At 44.2% G+C, this 20043-nt stretch overlaps 1 protein-coding gene across 2 annotated transcripts; it reads left to right on the forward strand.

The window, feature by feature from the left end:
• Positions 1-127: 127 nt before the first annotated feature.
• Positions 128-19768, forward strand: LOC139581221 (E3 ubiquitin-protein ligase RNF38-like). Of its 2 annotated transcripts, XM_071410743.1 has the most exons (12): positions 128-363; positions 1032-1590; positions 5314-5363; positions 8336-8547; positions 8687-9023; positions 9163-9291; positions 15809-15976; positions 16089-16250; positions 16417-16520; positions 16729-16932; positions 17041-17140; positions 18843-19768. In XM_071410743.1, exons 2-12 carry the CDS (start codon positions 1323-1325, stop codon positions 18903-18905), a joined length of 1797 nt encoding a protein of 598 aa, XP_071266844.1. In that variant the 5' UTR covers positions 128-363; positions 1032-1322; the 3' UTR covers positions 18906-19768. The 2 variants fall into 2 exon arrangements, with proteins under 2 accessions (XP_071266844.1, XP_071266846.1); XM_071410745.1 differs by having other exon boundaries at positions 128-1590.
• Positions 19769-20043: the final 275 nt, after the last annotated feature.

Below are 20043 nucleotides of genomic sequence, written 5' to 3' on the forward strand. Positions count from 1 at the left end.
CGCAGTGCTCGATTGTTGTCGGGATAATCAATAATATGGCCTGAAAAGACACCACTCGTTTTATATCGAACAAATGCTCAAATAAATGTATTCGAGTAGTCTGATGATGTTTGCACATCGCAAGAAATGCGTCTTGAGATTTCTGTACTCGATTAGAGTGGTCTGACCAGAGATGCTAACATCCCATTGATTGATATCCACTTGCGCTCCACACTGACATCTACAGAGAAAACGTCACCAGCTTCAACAGTGAATGTACAATGCTTGGTGGGGATTTAAATCTGACGAAGACCAACATTCTCTGGAGATCAGACAAGGCATTCGGCTGCTTCTATCTGGGATCAACCAACACCGTCTAAAAAGGTTAGCAGCATGCATGCCAACAATGAGCAGAAATTCTAGCAACGGATCTCGGCAGCTAGCTAGTTAAATTGTTTTTTTAGCTCGTTAGCTTTCCTGTTAGCAATAAGCTCGCTAACGTAGACAACGACGGGTTGAGCTAACAATTTAGTAGCAAAACAACGTAGCTAGTTATCCATATAGAATTTGTGGAGGGTTGCCAATTGTAATGTGGGAATTGAGGAATATTACAAATGTATCTAACGTTAACAAACTGTATTTCTGAGCTGTGGTTTATTAGCTAACGTTAACTAGCCCGCGAGACTGCTAACGTTAGCTAATATGCTAACGTTAAATAGCAGCCACCTAAGTTTGTTGGCTGGCTAGGTAGCTACAGTTGTAGTAATATTATTTACTTTAATATCAGTTGTGTGTGAACATTATCCAACCATCAAATAGTGTAACTGAATGTGGAACTCTGGCGAGCGTGTGTCATTTCACACTAACAAGTAGCTGGAAAACCAGTAGTAGACAGGCAAGCTTCATATGAGACAATAGAAAAACCGAAACGGGTACAGCCCAGCTACATAGACTAAATATTTGTTATGTACCTATCTGGATTGTTTTGGACGTTTTCATTATGTGCCTTGCTATGACCGAACAAACTAATATACCAAATTGACCTCCTATAGGGATAAAATAATAAATCCATATTTGGAACGTTTTTAACTGACGGTGACGCGCAACACAGACCAAGAGAAGGTGCACGAACGAACTTATTCACGAACGACCGTAGAGAGGACGGCTCGAACACCCGCTGCTTCCAGTTTTACCTACGCCCCAATCCGAGCGGTTCATGCGAAGGAAGAGACTCCAGAACAGGCCGATTACGAAGATAGCAAGGCGAGGGAAATAGGCTACGGCAAACCTCCATCTCGCCCAGATACCTCCATTACGTCCACCTACCACCGCCCCCTTCAGCCATGGACCCCCCGAGGACTCGGTCGCGGTCACGGTCAGGTTTTTTTCACTATGGCATGAACGGTGGTGGCAACAGCAATAACGCAATCAACAACGGGAACATGAATGCCAGCGGAGGGATCGGGGTGAACTACCCGCAACAGAACAACACCGGCTGGGCTCCGCACACAGCGCGCAGCTATACAGAGAACCAGCACACCCAGGGGAACTACCTGTCTAGCGGGGCGCAACGCCACGCTTCGCATGGAGCACACAGACACCCCGGCACTGGTAAGCGTCAACGTCTCCCTCCCTTTTCCCTACTAATCTTGATGCATCACACCCCGTGCATAGTTGAGTGTACCATGCAATTTAGCAGGTGCCAGGCTTGACATGTAAACAGTGCAGTGTTCCTCTTAGCTGTATAACATCTTCAGTGCAGGGTTCTAGCTGTTTGTCTGAAAATATTCTCATCCATCCAGTGTTTTCTGTAGTCAGGTGACTGAGGGGTATGGACAGAAACTGTTAGTAGCATCCTCACTGCTTATGTGAAAGGCCTGAACTGCCTGTTTGATCAATAAATTGCCTACATTTCCAAACAACATTCATATATTTCAATTACTGAAAGATGGCTCATGCTGCCTCCAAAGAGCATTTTTAAGGGAGCTTTGGACAAATGGGAGCTGGATGAGACAGTTTTGGACATGGTAAATTAGCATGTGGAGGTATGTTTTGAATTGATAGCCCAAATTGATTTCAAGAAAAGACGTAAATTATTTGCACTCCGCAATTTTATATACAGGGAATTCAATCTGTGTTACCCAGTAGTGTTTTGTGGGTTCCACTTGCGTTAGAGATGTCGACGTATTCTCTTTAACACCCAGGAAGCTCCTATTCAAACTCCCATTAGACAGCTCTGCAATTATGTCAAAAATAAGTTTGTTACTCACCAAATATGCAGTTTTGCTGAGCAGCTCTTTATGTACACCCGTGTTACAGGCAGTATGTACTTCCAAAAATTGACAATTTTCCAAGCAGCTGGGGGGGGGGAAATCTATTCGGCACCTCCAATGCATGAATCACTAATTACTGCCACGCAGAGGTCAGACGTCAACAACCGCTCAAATCAAATTATGTTGATCACATACACATATTTAGCATATGTTATTGTGGGTGTACCGAAATGCTTGTTCCTAGCTCCAACAGTGCAGTAATATCTAACAATACACACACATCTAAAAGTAAGAGAATGGAATTAAGAAATATTCAAATATTAGGACGAGCAATGTCAGTGGCATTGACTAAAATACAGTAGAATAGATTACTGCATATACAGTACCAGCTCAATACATTGGAGAGGCATTTTTTGGGTTGCTTGTAAATAGATATTTAGACATTTTTGGGATGTACATATTGGCTGTGACGGGACTAAATGGAGATGGTTGCTTTGTGAAACTCCTTATTTTGTGAGTAACGAAAGTATTTTGACATTAGCTTGCAAAGCTGTCTAATGGGTGTTTTGAACCAGAGCTTCCTGGGCATGTCATAACAATTTTTTTAGAACAAGCTATATTTTGGTTGGCTCTGGTACGTTCTAATTCACATTTACATTTGTCATTTAGCAGACTCTCTTATCCAGAGACTCAGTAGTGAGTGCATACATTCTATTGTTCTTCAAACAAGAAACACACAAACTAAATTGCACAACTAATTGCATTAGTACTGTACAAAGTTAGAAGTGCGCTATTTGATAGATTCCCCCTACCTAGGGCTTCCAGTGGGGAGACCTGAGGTCAACCTACCACCGCCTCCCCATTTCGTACTTCTGAGTGGGAGACCTTCCCAGGCAGTAGCCTGCCTAGCTCACAAACTAGAATCAGGGCGCCCACTCCGACAAGGTTAATTGAACCACAGTCCATTAGTGACATCATTGACATGACGTGCAAATGTGCGATAGAAAACAGATCGCGCAAATGTCACTATTCCGACTATTTTTTTAAAATATTTGTTTTGTGCAGTCGCCCTGTGCCGCCCCCGGGAAGATATCGCCTATGTCTAAATCCGCCACTGGATTTAGGAGTAGCAATGGGATATAGATTGACTTTATTCAGTCAAGTTCTACACCTTTTTTTTTTAAACTCGTGAAACGCAAACTGTTTGCTCAAATAACCGTAAATAGCCTAGGCGTCCCGACTTTGTGGCTGGCCGTAGGCCTATGAAACATGCAAAGAAATTAAATGAATGTGCCTCAAAAAGATAAGTGGATTTCAACTCCATTATTATCACTGACGTGGGATGTGTAAATTCACTCTCACACTAGATGGAGCATCATGCGCTCCCTCCATGAAAAGAATACATTTGACTGCAGCCAACTCCAGCGCACAAAAATAACACGGGTGCAGAGAGTTGGGACAGACAGCAGACTGACAAACCAGCAGTGGTTCCCTGTCATCGCTCGACTTTGTGATTGACAGGCGCCGTCCTATCATTCATCCGTAGAAGTTGCGTATCGTTCATTCTAGCGGGAGAAGGCTATACAGACGTCTCTGACTAGCGAATTGAAACTTTTTAAATGGAAAGAAGCCTAGTTAATTTATGAAGTGGAAAAAGTAGCTGGCTGACAATGAGTCTGTTATCGGCTGTTCACCCGACAGCCGGAGATTATGAAAACGCTGCTCTGAGGAAACATACCATTAGAACAGACTGGATTACCTCGAGGCAGAAAGGCATATGAATGAATGCAAGCTTTTAATGAAGAGCTTTTGTAATAGCTCTGCCGCCATCCGGACCTAATAAATAACCCACACAGGAATATGTGCACGCACGGACACAAACACACACTGACGCACTACAAAGAGGGATTTATGGGTCTGACTGAAATTCTGTATCTCCCAGCTGTTTTATCCTCCTCCCCTGCTCTAAGCAGATGCCTCTTGAATACTGTGTGTGTGGGTTACAGCGTATTTGGTTTAGTGTGTGCTGTGAGCAGAGCTCTCGGCATGTCACGCCTCTTAACATTACTTTCAGGGGAATGTGTCTACTGGATTTGGAGGTGCTGAATATGCCACTTCATTTCACCACTGTTTCTCTCCCTCGGTCTGAGCTCGAACAGACAAACTGCATGTTTTGGCCTTGAGGAAGAGCAGCTTAGGCTTGGCCTAGTGGCTCAATCCTGGAGCCAGGGTTGTACGAATCATGCTGCCACTGGCTCAAATAAGTGCCCTTTCTGTACCGAGGCCCAGGGACTAGGGCCTATATAACCTGGTAAACGTCACCCAACCCGGCCCAATCCTTTCCCTGTGTCACATCACACGGCTCAGTGTCTGGATCTCTGTGTCCCTCCCCGTCGGAGCTGAGCGCCAGTCGCCTGGCTGCTCTTTTCGGTTCTGCTGCCACTGGCGGAGCGTCTTTGAGCTGTCAGTCTCCCCCGACTTCATAGAGCTGTGGCGTCGCAGGGAGAGGAGCGCTCTCCGATCTGTTTTTTTCTGAGGAGCCTGAGGGAGGCAGGGAGCTAGTTGGCGGAGGGAGAGAGGTGGGGGTGTTTTTGGTTTTCAGGAAACTCCGTCAGCACAGTTCAAGGGCGTCTCTGCCTGTGAAAGATTGGAGTGTGTGTCTGTGTAATATTGTAGTGTGTCTGTGAGACAGCAGAGGGGGTAGTTTTAAATTTGAGATAAGAGAGATTGTTACATTGTAGAGAGCATGGTTCTCCCTCTTGTCAGTGGAAGACAGAACATTGTCTGGTTTTTAAACCAGGCCATTCAAAGCCACTAAGACACATTCAGACCTAGACTGAGCAGACTTTATCCAGCAATACTAAGTGTGTATATGTTCCCTCAAAGGTTAAACATAATTTGGGCAGCTACTTTCTCTACAGATGGTAATCGCAGAGAGGGTTTAAAGGAGCATGACTGCTGCTGTACATGTTAACCAGGCCCGTCCAGGTCTATGTTTGAGTCTGTGTATAGCCTACTGCCTGGTTTGGCCCTCCTGTTATTCTCTTTCTCTGGCCTATAGGTGTCCTTCACTTCCACCCTGATAACGTCTGCAGTGATGAGCGGGACAAGGTGAGTATATTTTCCTATTACACCCAGTACCAGGACCGCTGTAGGAATGCTATAGCATGGTGTTAAAATGGAACTGACAGTGTTTTAGCAGCATGAAATCTTATAAAACTATGTTCATATGATGCTTTTATTTTTTTGCAACATGTTCTGTCAAGCGGGCACATAAATATGGGCATTTTCACTGTGTCAAACTTTCATAGAATGTTTGGGAATGATGTAGAGTAAGGCATTTGGCTTAGATTTTTATAGCAATATAGAGTGGGAAAGTGGCTGTGCATTTGAACAATTAAGACACTGCAGTAAATAAAACCGAATAAAAATGTCAGTCTTGTCCAGGCTACACAGATTGGTGCACGATAGCCGATCAGCTACAGTAGGCCTATATGCAAATAATCCATTTGCTACATGGTTCTGCCATCCCTCACTTGGAACTAGAGTGTTTATAGGCAGTAGCAACAGCACAACTTTAGATCATTAGAAAGCATTTGCCAAAAGTCACAAAATATACCTGACTGGATTTCTGCACATACAGTACCAGGCAAAAGTTTGGACGTGCCTACTCATTCAAGTTTTTCTTTATTTTTACTATATTCTAGAATGTTGAATAATAGTGAAGTCATCAAAACTATGAAATAACACATGGAATCATCTAGTAAGCAAAAAAGTGTTAAACAAATCAAAATATATTTTATATTCTTCAAAGTATCCACCCTTTGCCTTGATGACAGCTTTGCACACTCTTGGCGGTCTCTCAAACAGCTTCATGAGGTAGTCACCTGGAATGCATTTCAATGAACAAGTGTGCCTTGTTCATTTCAGGAATTTCTTTCCTTAATGCGTTTGAGCCAATCAGTTGTGTTGTGACAAGGTAGGGGTGGTATACAGAAGATTGCCCTATTTGATAAAATACCAAGTCCATATTATGGCAAGAACAGCTCAAATAAGCAAATAGAAATGGCAGCAAATCATGACTTTAAGACATGGTCAGTCAATACGGAACATTTCAAAAACTTTGAAAGTTTGATCCACTGCCGTTGCAAAAACCAAGTGCTATGATGAAACTGGCTTGTGTGGACCGCCACAGGAAAGGAAGACCCAGAGTTACCTCTGCTGCAGAGGATAAGTTCATTAGTTACCAGCTTCAGAAATTGCAGCCCAAATAAATGCTTCATAATTCAAGTAACACACATCTCAACAGTTCAGGGGTGACTGTGTGAATCAGGCCTTCATGGTTGAATTGCTGCAAAGAAACCACTACTAAAGGACACCAATAATAAGAAGAGACTTGCTTGGACCAAGAAACACGAGCGATGGACATTAGACCGTTGGACATCTGTCCTTGGTCTGATAAGTCCAAATCTTAGGTTTTTGGTTACAACCGCCCTGTCTTTGTGAGACGCAGAGTAGGTGAACGGATTATCTCCGCATGTGTGGTTCCAACAGTGAAGCATGGAGGAGGTGGTGTGGGGGTGCTTTGCTGGTAACACTGTCGTGATTTATTTAGAATTCAAGGCATACTTAACCAGTATGGCTACCACAGCATTCTGCAGCGATACGCCATCCCATCTGGTTTGCACTTAGTGGGACTTAGTGTTTTTTTCAACAGGGTAATGACTCAAAACACACCTCCAGACTCTGTAAGGGCTATTTGACCAAGGAGAGTGATGGAGTGCTGAATCAGATGACCTGGCCTCCACAATCACCCAACCTCAACCCAATTGAGATGGTTTGGGGTGAGTTGGACTGCAGAGTGAAGGAAAAGCAGCCAACAAGTGCTCAGTATATGTTCTCAAAGCATTCCAGGTGAAGCTGGTTGAGAGAATGCAATGAGTGTGCAAAGCTGTCATAAAGGTGGCTACTTTGATGAATCACAAACATAATATATTTTGATTTAACTTTTTTGCTTCCTACATGATTCCATGTAGTTTTGATGTCTTCACTATTCTACAATGTAGAAAATAGTAAATAATAAAGAAACCCTTGAATGTGTAGGTGTCCGCTTTTGACTGGTACTGTATGTAAATACCACGGAGTCTTCTTACATTTGGGAAATGTACAGTCCTATTGATCAAACCACGAACAGGTAGGGATCTCCTCCCTTTGACTATTAGATCAACAACTGTTAGATTTAACCTCATATTGTTCTGGCTAACGCTAACAGTGGACAAACCCTCTCAAAACGTTTCAGCTTGGATTTGGCTGTCAAAATTGCACTGATAAACGATGGGGAATAATAGTAGCCTGCTTGCCATTTTACAAACGAGGTATCCATAGTTGGGATAAGTCGTTTTTAAGTTCAGCCTAGTTAACTAGCAAAATGATTCACATTTCTTGCTAGATACCCAAAAGACACCAATATCTCTAGCTACAGCCACCGAAAAATGTATATGGGGGAAGTTGGCCACTCACCCACTCATTGGTGACTTGACATCCTTCCAACGGTTAGGTAGCTAGCTAGGCTCTGTACTTTTAGCTTACTAAATGAATAGCTACATGAATAGATAAGCTAACCTATTAACCACGTTATGATATACTTGTGATGCCCTCGCTTGTTTGATTGTATTGGCCTTAATTGTCTTTTTTTTTTTTTTTCAAATATTGAGTTAACTGAAACCGTGCATCCGTATGAATGGCTGTAAGCAGCAAACAATGTACCAGCTGTGATTTACAACCAGAGAGCATTTTTTGTTGGACTACCAAGAAATGTAATGGTGAATTATATTAATCATGCATTAAACTGCATCCATCTATTCTGTCAACAGTACCCTACTCTGCGTCAGGTCCTATTTCGCTAAAAATTCCATATTTTTTAAAAACATTATATGAAGTTGGGTTTTGTAGCATAAATTGGGAATTTTGTGTTTTTGATTTATAATTCTGTTTTAATATCTGCAAAGTAGTTAACTCTGTCAGTTCTACTTAAAAAAAAAGTATCTGTCTCTCTCTCTCTCTCTCTCTCTCTCTCTCTGTAGATGGAGGACAGTCCTAGCCCTAAGCGACAGCGTCTTTCCCAGCAGTCTATGTTAGATCTAAGCTCTGCCCCTCCCCCCACCCCATCTTCTCCCATTCGTCCCTGGGAGCTACCCCACACCCCCACTACCTGGGCCCCACCCCCACCCAGTCGCAGACCACACCCACACTACCTGCCAGAGCGATGCCACACTCCTGTCCGCAACCGCCGCAGGTAAGTGTGTGTGTTAAATGTTACAATGGGTTCGGCATCATTGTAGAGTAATTTTTCCTCTGGGCATTATCTGTTGTGATGAGGATGTTTGGTAGAAAGAGACTGACATCTTAATTTCTCCCTCTCTCTTCCCCCCCAGTCCTCCAATGAGACGCCAGCGAGGCCGCCGTGACCGTCTCCCCCACCACCAACCCCCCCACCCTCACCCTCACCCTCATCACCACCACTACCACCACCATTACCACAACCCGCACCATCACCCCCACCACAGCCTCTCAGCAGGGCTTCAGGACGAGAACTACCGCCACCCCGTCCCCCCTCAGAGTTACCCCTATAACCAGCCTGAGGAGCGCCCCTACCACCCCCCCAACCTGTCCCCTCGCCCCCTCCACCACCCTGCTAACCTGTCCCCCAGGCTGATGCACCCTCACCCCCCTCAGCAGCAGAGCAGTATGGTGCTGGACCTCCATGACCAGGTCAGTGAGGAAACAGGAAGCTGCTTTTTACAGTTGTCAATAAAGCATTATTGAATTTGATTAGGGTCATCTTTTATCCTTCTACGTGGGGGTTCAGGTAGTGTGGTTGTTTGAACTCTGATTTTTGACTTCTGCTCAGGTGTCGTACCCAGTCTCTCCCCCTGGCGGCCCCCCCGGCCTGCCCTCCCACTCGGCCCCCCAGCAGCTCCCAGCATGCTCGGTGGTCTTTAGTGGGCAGCACTACCCTGTCTGCAGTGTCCCTCCATCTGTGAGTTCAACTAGCCTGACTGTCTGACTTGTGTATCTCTTTGATACTCTGACACTGATCATAATGTCTACTTCATGTACAGTGCCTTCAGAAAGTATTTATACCCCTTGATTTATTCCACATTTTGTTGTTACAGTCCGATTGCAAAATTGATTAACACAAAATAATTCACCCATCTACACACAATACAATAACACAATAGACAATTTTCAGATCTTGACAGGGATTTTCAAGTAGATTTAAGTCAAAACTAACTCGACCACTCGAACATTCAGTCTTCTTGGTAAGCAACTCCAGTGTAGATTTGGCCTTGACCTTTTAACAGAACAATACAATTCATCTCCCAGTGTCTGGTGGAAAGCAGCTGAAGCAGGTTTTCCTCTAGGATTTTGCCTGTGCTTAGCTCCATTCTGTTTTTGTTTTTTTTTGTCCTGGAAAACTCCCCACTCAATGATTACAAGCATACCCATAACATGATGCAGCCACCACTTTGCTTGAAAATATGGAGAGTGGTACTAAGTAATGTCTTGAATTTGATTTGCCCCAAACATAACACTTTTTTATTCAGGACAAAAAGTGAGTAGCTTTGCCACATTTTTTTGCTGTTAGTCCAACTATTCACAAACTGAGGTACGTGCAATGCCATCGGGGGTACGCCAAATAAAAATGTGATTCACATTTAAAAAAAATCATTATTCACATTTTCAAACAGTACATTTATGGTTTCCAATGGGGCTATGCATTTGGGTGAGTTTTTTTTCTCTCGCCTGAGTAGCCTCGTTTCACTGCCAAAAATAAAATCCAACCACCGTTAAGCGAAATAATGCAATGTCAAATAATTAACATCCAATCACATTAACTGTTACTCTCTTGCGGGAAACCTTCACTCTTGCACAGACATTTAGAAACAAAACATGACAATAATATTTAAAAAATAATCCACAGGAGTTTTTTGAGTGAGAATTAAGACGCTTTTGAGTAGTAAGATATGTATAAAAGCAACAGATACCATTTAATATGAAGGGTATAGAAGTGTATTTATATGGTGAGCTACCGAGTGGCTACGACAGGCAAGCCCCATACTATTGTGGAGGACTTAATTCTTGCTGCTGCTGTGGATATGGCTGGAACAATGCTGGGGGAAAGGCCAAATCTAAACAGACAATGTCTTCATCAAACACTGTTTCATGATGCATCAGTGACATGGCAGGAGATGTTTTGAAACAATTACTGCTTCGCATACAAGCCAGTGAATTGTATATGTTACAGCTGGATGAGTCAACAGACGTGGCGGGCCTGGCACAGCTCCTGGTATATGTCCGTTACGTTTATGACGGGTCAATTAAGGAAGACATCCTCTTCTGCAAGCCACTGGAAACCAGGATAACATGAGAGGATATTTCTACTGGACAGCTTTGACATCAAATGGACTTTGGTGGTCAAGATGTATTGGTATCTGTACTGATGGTGCAAAAGCCATGACAGGAAGACCTAGTGGAGTGGGAACGCGCGAGCAAGCAGTTGCTCCCGAGGCCACTTGGGTACACTGCAGCATCCACCGAGAGGACTTTGTTAAAGCAAGGCCCCTGAACTCTCGTGAATCTTCTGCACCATGCAATGATATGGGCAGCGACCATGTAACGCTTTTACAACGTACAGAAGTGCGCTGGTTTTATTTGTTATTTTTGTTATTTCACCATTTATTTAACCAGGTAGGCTAGTTGAGAACAAGTTCTCATTTACAACTGCGACCTGGCCAAGATAAAGAAAAGTTGTATGACAAAAACCACACAAAGTTACACATAAACAAACATAACACAATAGAAAAATCTATGTACAGTGTGTGCAAATGTAGTAAGGTTAGGGAGGTAAGGCAATAAATAGGCCATAGAGGTGAAATAATTTACGATTTAGCATTAATACTGGAGTGTTATATGTGCAAGTAGAGATACTGGGGTGCAAGAGGGTAAGTAATATGGGGATGAGGTAGTTGGGTGTGCTATTTATAGATTGGCTGTGTACAGGTTCAGTGATCGGTAAGCTGCTCTGACAGCTGATGCTTAAAGTTAGAGAGGGAGATATAATTTTTTGCAATTCGTTCCAGTCATTGACAGCAGAGAACTGGAAGGAAAGGCAGCCAAAGTAAGTGTTGGCTTTGGGGATGACCAGTGAAATATACCTGCTGGAGCGCGTGCTACGGGTGGGTGTTGCTATGGTGAGATGAGATAAGGCTGGGCTTTAACTAGCAAAGACTTATAGATGACCTGGAGCCAGTGGGTTTGTCGACAAATATGTAGTGATGGCCAGCCAACGAGAGCATACAGGTCGCAGTGGTGGGTAGTATATGGGGCTGTGGTGACAAAACGGATTGCACTGTGATAGACTACATCCAATTTGCTGAGGAGAGTATTGGAGGCTATTTTGTAAATGACATCGTCAAGGATCGATAGGATAGTCAGTTTCACGAGGGTATGTTTGGCAGCGTGAGTGAAGGAGGCTTTGTTGCGAAATAGGAAGCCGATTCTAGATGTAATTTTGGATTGGAGATGTTTAATGTGAGTCTGGAAGGAGAGTTTACAGTCTAACCAGACACCTAGGTATTTGTAGTTATCCATATATTCTAAGTCAGAACTGTCCATATAGTGACGCCGGGCGGGCGGGTGCGGGCAGCAATCGGTTGAAGAGCATGCATTTAGTTTTACTTGCATTTAAGAGCAGTTGGAGGCCACGGAAGGAGTGTTGTATGGCGTTGAAGCTCGTTTGAAGGTTTGATAACACAGTGTCCAAAGAAGGGCCAGATGTATACAGAATGGTGTCGTCTGCAAATCAAATCAAATGTATTTATATAGCCCTTCGTACATCAGCTGATATCTCAAAGTGCTGTACAGAAACCCAGCCTAAAACCCCAAACGGCAAGCAATGCAGGTGTAGAAGCACGGTGGCTAGGAAAAACTCCCTAGAAAGACCAAAACCTAGGAAGAAACCTATAGGAACCAGGCTATGAGGGGTGGCCAGTCCTCTTCTGGCTGTGCCGGGTGGAGATTATAACTTGCTCGGAAGTTGCTGCAGGGGGTGCTGAGATGTTGGTTATCAAGGGGCAAAGTATTGACACTTACATTTTTTTAATTTTTTCAATTGAGAGACGCGGTTAAAGTTCTGCTTTACTGACCACAATTTTTAATTGTCTGACCACTTGCATGGTGACGAGTTTTCACACGACTGGCCTATCTGGGTGATGTTTTTTCAAAAAATCCTACAATGTGATTTTCTGGATTTTTTTCTTCTCATTTTGTCTGTCATAGTTGAAGTGTACCTATGATGGAAATTACAGGCCTCTCATCTTTTTAAGTGGGAGAACTTGCACAATTGGTGGCTGACTAAATACTTTTTTGCCCCACTGTATGTGCATCCTTTCAAGCACACCCTTCTCATTAACCTGTGGTGAGTTATTCACAATATGATGAACAAATAAGGTTTTATATGTAAGATGGTTAAATAAAGAGCAAAATTATTGATTATTATATTATTTGTGCCCTGTTCCTATAAGAGCCCTTTGTCACCGGGTTGTGACAAACTCACACTCATGTTTAATAAATGTATTGTGTGTGTGTGTGTGTGTGGCAGGCTTACAATGATGGCAAAGAAACATTTAAGTGTGCTGACCCTGGTGCTAGAGGGGGTACACAGCTGAAGGTTGAATGTTTGAAGGGGTACGGGGCTATAAAACGTTTGGGAACCACTGCTTTATTGTCTTGTTGCAAACAATGCATGTTTTGGAATATGTTTATTCTGTACAGGCTTCCTTCTTTTCACTCTCATTTAGGTGTTGCGGAGTAACTACAATGTTGTTGATCCATCCTCAGTTTTCTCCTATCACAGCCATTAAACTCTGTAACGGTTTAAAATTCACCATTGGCCTCATGGTTTCCTACCTCTCCGGGAGCTGAGTTAGGAAGGACGCCTGTGTCTTTGTAGTGACTGGGTGTATTGCAGCACCATCCAAAGTATAATTAATAACTTCACCATGCTCAAAGGGATATTCAATGGCTGCTTTTTGAAATTTTTACCCGTCTACCAATAGGTGCTCTTTGTGAGTCATTGTAAAACCTCCCTGGTCTTTGTGGTTGAATCTCTGTTTGAAATTCACTGCTCGACTGAGGGACCTTAAAATTATCTGTATGTATGGGTTACAGAGTTGAGGTAGTAATACAAAAATAATGTTCAACACTATTGCACACAGTGAGTCCATGCAACTTATGTGACTTCTTAACACACACTTTTACTCATTACCTTATTTAAGCTTGCCATAACAAAAGGGTTGAATAGTTATTGACTCATGACATTTTTTGTATTTTCATTTTTTATGAATTCAAATAACAATGTGAAAAACAATTCCACTTTGACATTATGGGGTTTGGTGTGTAGGCCAGTGACAATGTGGAAAAGGTCAAGGGGTGTGAATACTTCCTGAAGGCACTGTACCTCCTTCCTACCCTGTTTTCCATCAGTATGTGTGTTCATATCCATGTGTACGTAATGCATCTTTGTCGTGGGTGTCAATAATTGGAGCCTTTTGTGTATATACTCAGGACTGTTTCCTTTATACTGTTTTTCCACTGTATTTATCCTAGATTCTAGACATAGCTCACTGTGGTAGATCTACTGCTGTGCATATCATTCCTAGTATATATTTTTAGTGCATGTACTCAGATTGCATTTGGGTTACTGGTCATGTTTGGATTGGTAAATGGATTTGATCTGATGTGACTTCTAGTTTTTGATTTATTAGTTGTACTTGTTTTGACATTTTACTGCCCTGTTCAGAGCTAGTAACATACACCAGCATTTTACTGCCCTGTAAGGAGCTAGTAACACACACCAGCATTTTACTGCCCTGTAAGGAGCTAGTAACACACACCAGCATTTTACTGCCCTGTAAGGAGCTAGTAACACACACCAGCATTTTACTGCCCTGTAATGAGCTAGTAACATACACCAGCATTTTACTGCCCTGTAATGAGCTAGTAACACACACACATACACCAGCATTTTACTGCCCTGTAATGAGCTAGTAACACACACACCAGCATTTTACTGCCCTGTAATGAGCTAGTAACATACACCAGCATTTTACTGCCCTGTACGGAGCTAGTAACACACACACACACACCAGCATTTTACGGAGCTAGTAACACACACACACACACCAGCATTTTACTGCCCTGTAAGGAGCTAGTAACACACACACACACCAGCATTTTACTGCCCTGTAAGGAGCTAGTAACACACACACACATACACCACCATTTTACTGCCCCGTAAGGAGCTAGTAACACACACACACACACCAGCATTTTACTGCCCCGTAAGGAGCTAGTAACACACACACACCACCATTTTACCGCCCCGTAAGGAGCTAGTAACACACACACCACCATTTTACTGCCCCGTAAGGAGCTAGTAACACACACACACACACACACCAGCATTTTACTGCCCCGTAAGGAGCTAGTAACACACACACCACCATTTTACTGCCCCGTAAGGAGCTAGTAACACACACAAGCATTTTACCGCCCCGTAAGGAGCTAGTAACACACACCAGCATTTTACCACCCCGTAAGGAGCTAGTAACACACACACCACCATTTTACCACCCCGTAAGGAGCTAGTAACACACACCAGCATTTTACCACCCCGTAAGGAGCTAGTAACACACACACAAGCATTTTACCACCCCGTAAGGAGCTAGTAACACACACACAAGCATTTTACCGCCCCGTAAGGAGCTAGTAACACACACACCACCATTTTACTGCCCCGTAAGGAGCTAGTAACACACACAAGCATTTTACCGCCCCGTAAGGAGCTAGTAACACACACAAGCATTTTACCACCCCGTAAGGAGCTAGTAACACACACACCAGCATTTTACTGCCCCGTAAGGAGCTAGTAACACACACACCAGCATTTTACTGCCCCGTAAGGAGCTAGTAACACACACACCAGCATTTTACTGCCCCGTAAGGAGCTAGTAACACACACACCAGCATTTTACCACCCCGTAAGGAGCTAGTAACACGCACACCAGCATTTTACCACCCCGTAAGGAGCTAGTAACACGCACACCAGCATTTTACCGCCCCGTAAGGAGCTAGTAACACACACACCAGCATTTTACCACCCCGTAAGGAGCTAGTAACACACACACACAAGCATTTTACCGCCCCGTAAGGAGCTAGTAACACACACACACCAGCATTTTACCGCCCCGTAAGGAGCTAGTAACACACACACACCAGCATTTTACCGCCCCGTAAGGAGCTAGTAACACACACACCAGCATTTTACTGCCCTGTAAGGAGCTAGTAACACACACGCACCACCATTTTACTGCCCTGTAAGGAGCTAGTAACACACACAAGCATTTTACCGCACCTGCTATAACATCTGCAACCAATACACTATATAGAGGAGAGATGATATCATAATGTCATATGGTATTTCTCTCTCTCAGGTTCTGCAGACGTGCTCTGTGCAACATCTGCCCATGCCCTACCCATTCCCCTCTCTGCTGTCCAGTGACCCCACCTTTCTCCTGCCCCCTCCCCACCTGTCCCACCATCCCCCTCACATCCCCCAGCCCGGACAGTTTGGATCCTACCCCACACAGCAGGCCAGATCGGTGAGTGGCGCTAGGGTTTTACAAAAGGGGGGGTGTCTTGAGTGTGTTCAGTCTAGCATTACAAGCCATTTGAAGCTCATTAATGACATCTCTCTCGCTCTTTTTAACCTAGCCGTTACAGAGGATAGAGAATGACGTAGAGCTGTTGGGGGAGCACTTGTCGTTAGGGGCGGGTCTACACTACCCCCCTGCGGCCCACCCCGGCCTGCCCCCCCACTCCACTCAGCTCCATTTCCTCTCCCATGAGCCTCTTCCACAGGAGTTCTTTGGAGTGGTGAGTGTCTGTCTTGCCTCTGCTCATTATCCCCAATCCCCTTTAGCTCTCCCACATCAGAGGGATTGTTGCATCATTATCTTGTAACTCATTTAAAAGGCCTGCGTTGGATGTTTTTTCAGTTGGTCATATGAAATCCAGAAATTATTTCTCCCTTCTCTTTCAGTCGTATCCTAACTTCATGCCACGGCGAATCCCAGGACGACGCTACCGCTCGCAGCAGCCACTGCCACCCTCGCCTTACCACCCCAGTTTCCTGCCTTACTTCCTGTAAGTCACCCATCCATCTCTAGCTCTACATCATGGGTGTTGTAGTTTAGACAATCAGGAGACTCTGCCCTATTGGTTGGAAGTAGCCTACTCTTGTGGCATAGCGTATTTGTGTGAATACAGTCAAGCTCTTTTGTACTCTGTTTGTCACATGAGCTGTGTATGCGCAGTGTCTGTAGGTAAGTGCATTTCTCTCCCTATCTGTCAGCTCTATGCTGCCAGTCCAGCCTACAGCCCCTGCCATCAGCCTGGAGCTAGACGTAGATGACGGCGAGGTGGAGAACTACGAGGCTCTTCTCAACCTGGCCGAGCGTCTGGGAGAGGCCAAACTCCGAGGACTGACTAAGGGAGACATCGAGCAGCTGCCTTCCTATAGGTTCAACCCCAACAACCACCAATCAGAACAGACGCTGTGAGTACTTCCCCTTGACCTACCAGAACCGAGGATACTATCCTCCTCGCCGATCCGAGTATACAGCTGGTGGTTTTGTTGAAATGTTGTAATGAAGTTGTGTTGCAGGTGTGTGGTGTGTATGAGTGACTTTGAGTCTCGTCAACTGCTGCGAGTTCTACCCTGCAGTCATGAGTTTCACGGGAAGTGTGTCGACAAGTGGCTCAGGGTGAGTCTCTCGCTCTATTATTTCACAAAGCGCAATCAACTACACTGAACAAAAATATAAAACGCAACACGTGAAGTGTTGGTCCCATGTTTCATGAGCTGAAATAAATGATCCCAGAAATGTTCCACACGCACAAAAAGCGTATTTCTCTCCAATCTTAGAGCAGACGTTTGTTTACGTCCCTGTTAGTGACCATTTCTTCTTTGCCAAGATAATCCATCCACCTGTCACGTGTGGCATATCAAGAAGCTGATTAAACAGCATGACCATTACACAGGTGCATCTTGTGCTGGGGACAATAAAAGACCACTCTAGAATGTGCTGTTTTGTCACACAACACAATGCCACAGCTGTCTCAAGTTTTGATGGAGCGTGCAATTGGCATGCTGACTGCAGGAATGTCCGCCAGATAATTTAATTTTAATTTCTCTACCATAAGCTGCCTCCAACCTCGTTTTTGAGAATTTGGCAGTACGTCCAACCGGCCTCGCAACCGCAGACCACATCTACGCCAGCCCAGGACCTCCACATCTGGCTTCTTCACCTGCGTGGTTGTCTGAGACCAGCCACCTGACAAAACTGTAGGTTTGCACAACCTGAAGAATTTCTGCACAAACTCAGAAACCGTCTCAGGGAAGCTCATCTGTGTGTTTGTGGTCTTCACCAGGTTCTTGACCTGACTTTAGTGGTCAAATGCTAACTTTCGATTGCCACTGGCACGCTGGAGAAGTTTGCTCGTCGTGGCTGAATCCCGGTTTCAACTGTACCGGGCAGATGGCAGACTGTGTTTTATTGCGTCATGTGGGAGAGCGGTTTGCTGATGTCAACGTTGTGAACAGAGTGCCCAATAATGGCAGTGGGGTTATGGGCAGGCATAAGCTACGGAGAACAAACACAATTGTATTTTATCGATGGCAACTTGAAAGCACAGAGATACCGTGCTGAGATCCTGAGGCCCGTTGTCATGCCATTCGTCTGCCGCCATCACCTCATGTTTCAGCATGATTAATGCAAGGCCCTGTGTCGCAAGGATCTGTACACAATTCCTGGAAGCCGAAAAATGTGTCAGTTCTTCCATGCTCTGGATCAACGTGTACGACAGTGTTCCAGTTCCTGCCAATGTCCAGCAACTTTGCACAACCTTTGAAGAGTTGGACAACATTCCACAGGCCACAATCAACTCAATGCGAAGGAGATGTATCGCGCTGCATGAGGCAAATGATGGTCGCACCAGTTACTGACTGGACTTCTGATCCACGGCCCTTTTGTTTTTAAGGTTTCTGTATACCAAGTCATGTGAAATCCATAGATTAGGGCCTAATGAATTTCTTTCAATTTCCTTATGAACTGTAACTCAGTAAAATCTTTTAAATTGTTGCATGTTGCGTTTATATTTTTGTTCAGTATACTTCTGAGTTGGTAAACAAACTGACAGGGTGCATGCCGCCAGCTGGAGTGTTATCTGAACAGGTATAAAGCCAAGGTTGGCGAAATATATATATTTTTATGTTGCTTTTAAAAAGAAATCTGTGTAGTTGGCAAACGCACGTTTCTAGATACTGTGAAACATCTTATGTCTTCATACCTAGTTCTTGATCCAACCGAAGCGTCCTCTAAAAAAACAATCTGAAGTTCTCCTGTAATGATCAAGTCATGTTAACTATGTATCCCTCTCTCCCTCTCTGGTTGTCTCTTGCTCCAGGCTAACAGGACGTGTCCCATCTGTAGGGCTGATGCCTCTGAGGTCCAGCGAGACTCAGAGTGACCACCAGGGGGAGTCAACCACTGACTGTCAAACAGTTTTCGCACTGCCCCCCCCCCATCTCTTTTCCTCCTCCTGTAACTCTGCTCTCATCTCTCATTTTACTGCCCCTCCCTCTTCAATCTCTTTTTGAAGTGTTTCTGCCTCCTGTAACTCTGCCCTCCATTTCTCCTTTAGCCCTCTTGCCCTTCTGTTCTCTTCATCCTCACACGCCATTCCCTCTGGTCCGGCACACCCCCCTTGTGTTTCTCTAGCTCTGGATGTCCCTCAGCTGAACCCGCTGGAGGGTGGCTGGGTGTGGACAAGCTAATGTCCATCCGTATGATTCCTGTCCTTGGTATGTGCCAGCGTTTGGTTTGTGTGTATGAGAGACTGTATTTTTAGTTAGTCTCTGATCATGTATTTGTGTGTTTAGACTTGGGTATCCACATGTATTTGACACTTAAGGGCCCATGCCACTCCGCTGCCTCTCTGTAGCCTGAGCTAGTTGCTTTTTGTTTAGTTTCTCTGCCTGGCAGTTTACCTCATCATTCCTGTTGGTCATTGTTACCACGACGACACGCTTCACTGTATTCCTCTGAAGTTTCTCATAATTCTTTTCTTTATTTTTGTTCCTTAAAAGATGATTAGTTTCTCTGACTTTGCAGTGGCACATGTGTTATATACTGTATAAATATATGAATATCTGTATACCAAATAAAAGGCTTGATATGAACTTTTAAAAAAAATCACATTTTTGGACCGTTTTTAAAAAATGAATTATGAGATGTGATGCAGTTGGGTTTGATTGTGCTGGATTGATTAGTCTGTTCTGGATGTTAGACTTTACGTGGTGGTTAATTAATAAAAGACATGATACACACTGATCTGTCTGCTGTCTGTTTCATGTAGAGCGGAAACGCCAGAGCAAACGATGGCAGAGTGAACTTCAAAGTAGAGGCTGGGCGTCCTATCGCCTCTCACCACGGAACGCGGTCTGTCAATTTCCCGACGGTTTTACATGCTTGTCAACACCGGGAAGGTGATTTCCTTACCCCACAACCACCTGCTGCTTTTAACCGTCAGTAGTTCTGCTGTGTTTCTTCTCTCAATAGATGGGGACTGGCTTTCTGTATTTGGGCTTCAACTGTAATGACTGCAA

Source organism: Salvelinus alpinus, chromosome 7, assembly GCF_045679555.1.
Source record: "Salvelinus alpinus chromosome 7, SLU_Salpinus.1, whole genome shotgun sequence".
NCBI classification, from domain to species: domain Eukaryota; kingdom Metazoa; phylum Chordata; class Actinopteri; order Salmoniformes; family Salmonidae; genus Salvelinus; species Salvelinus alpinus.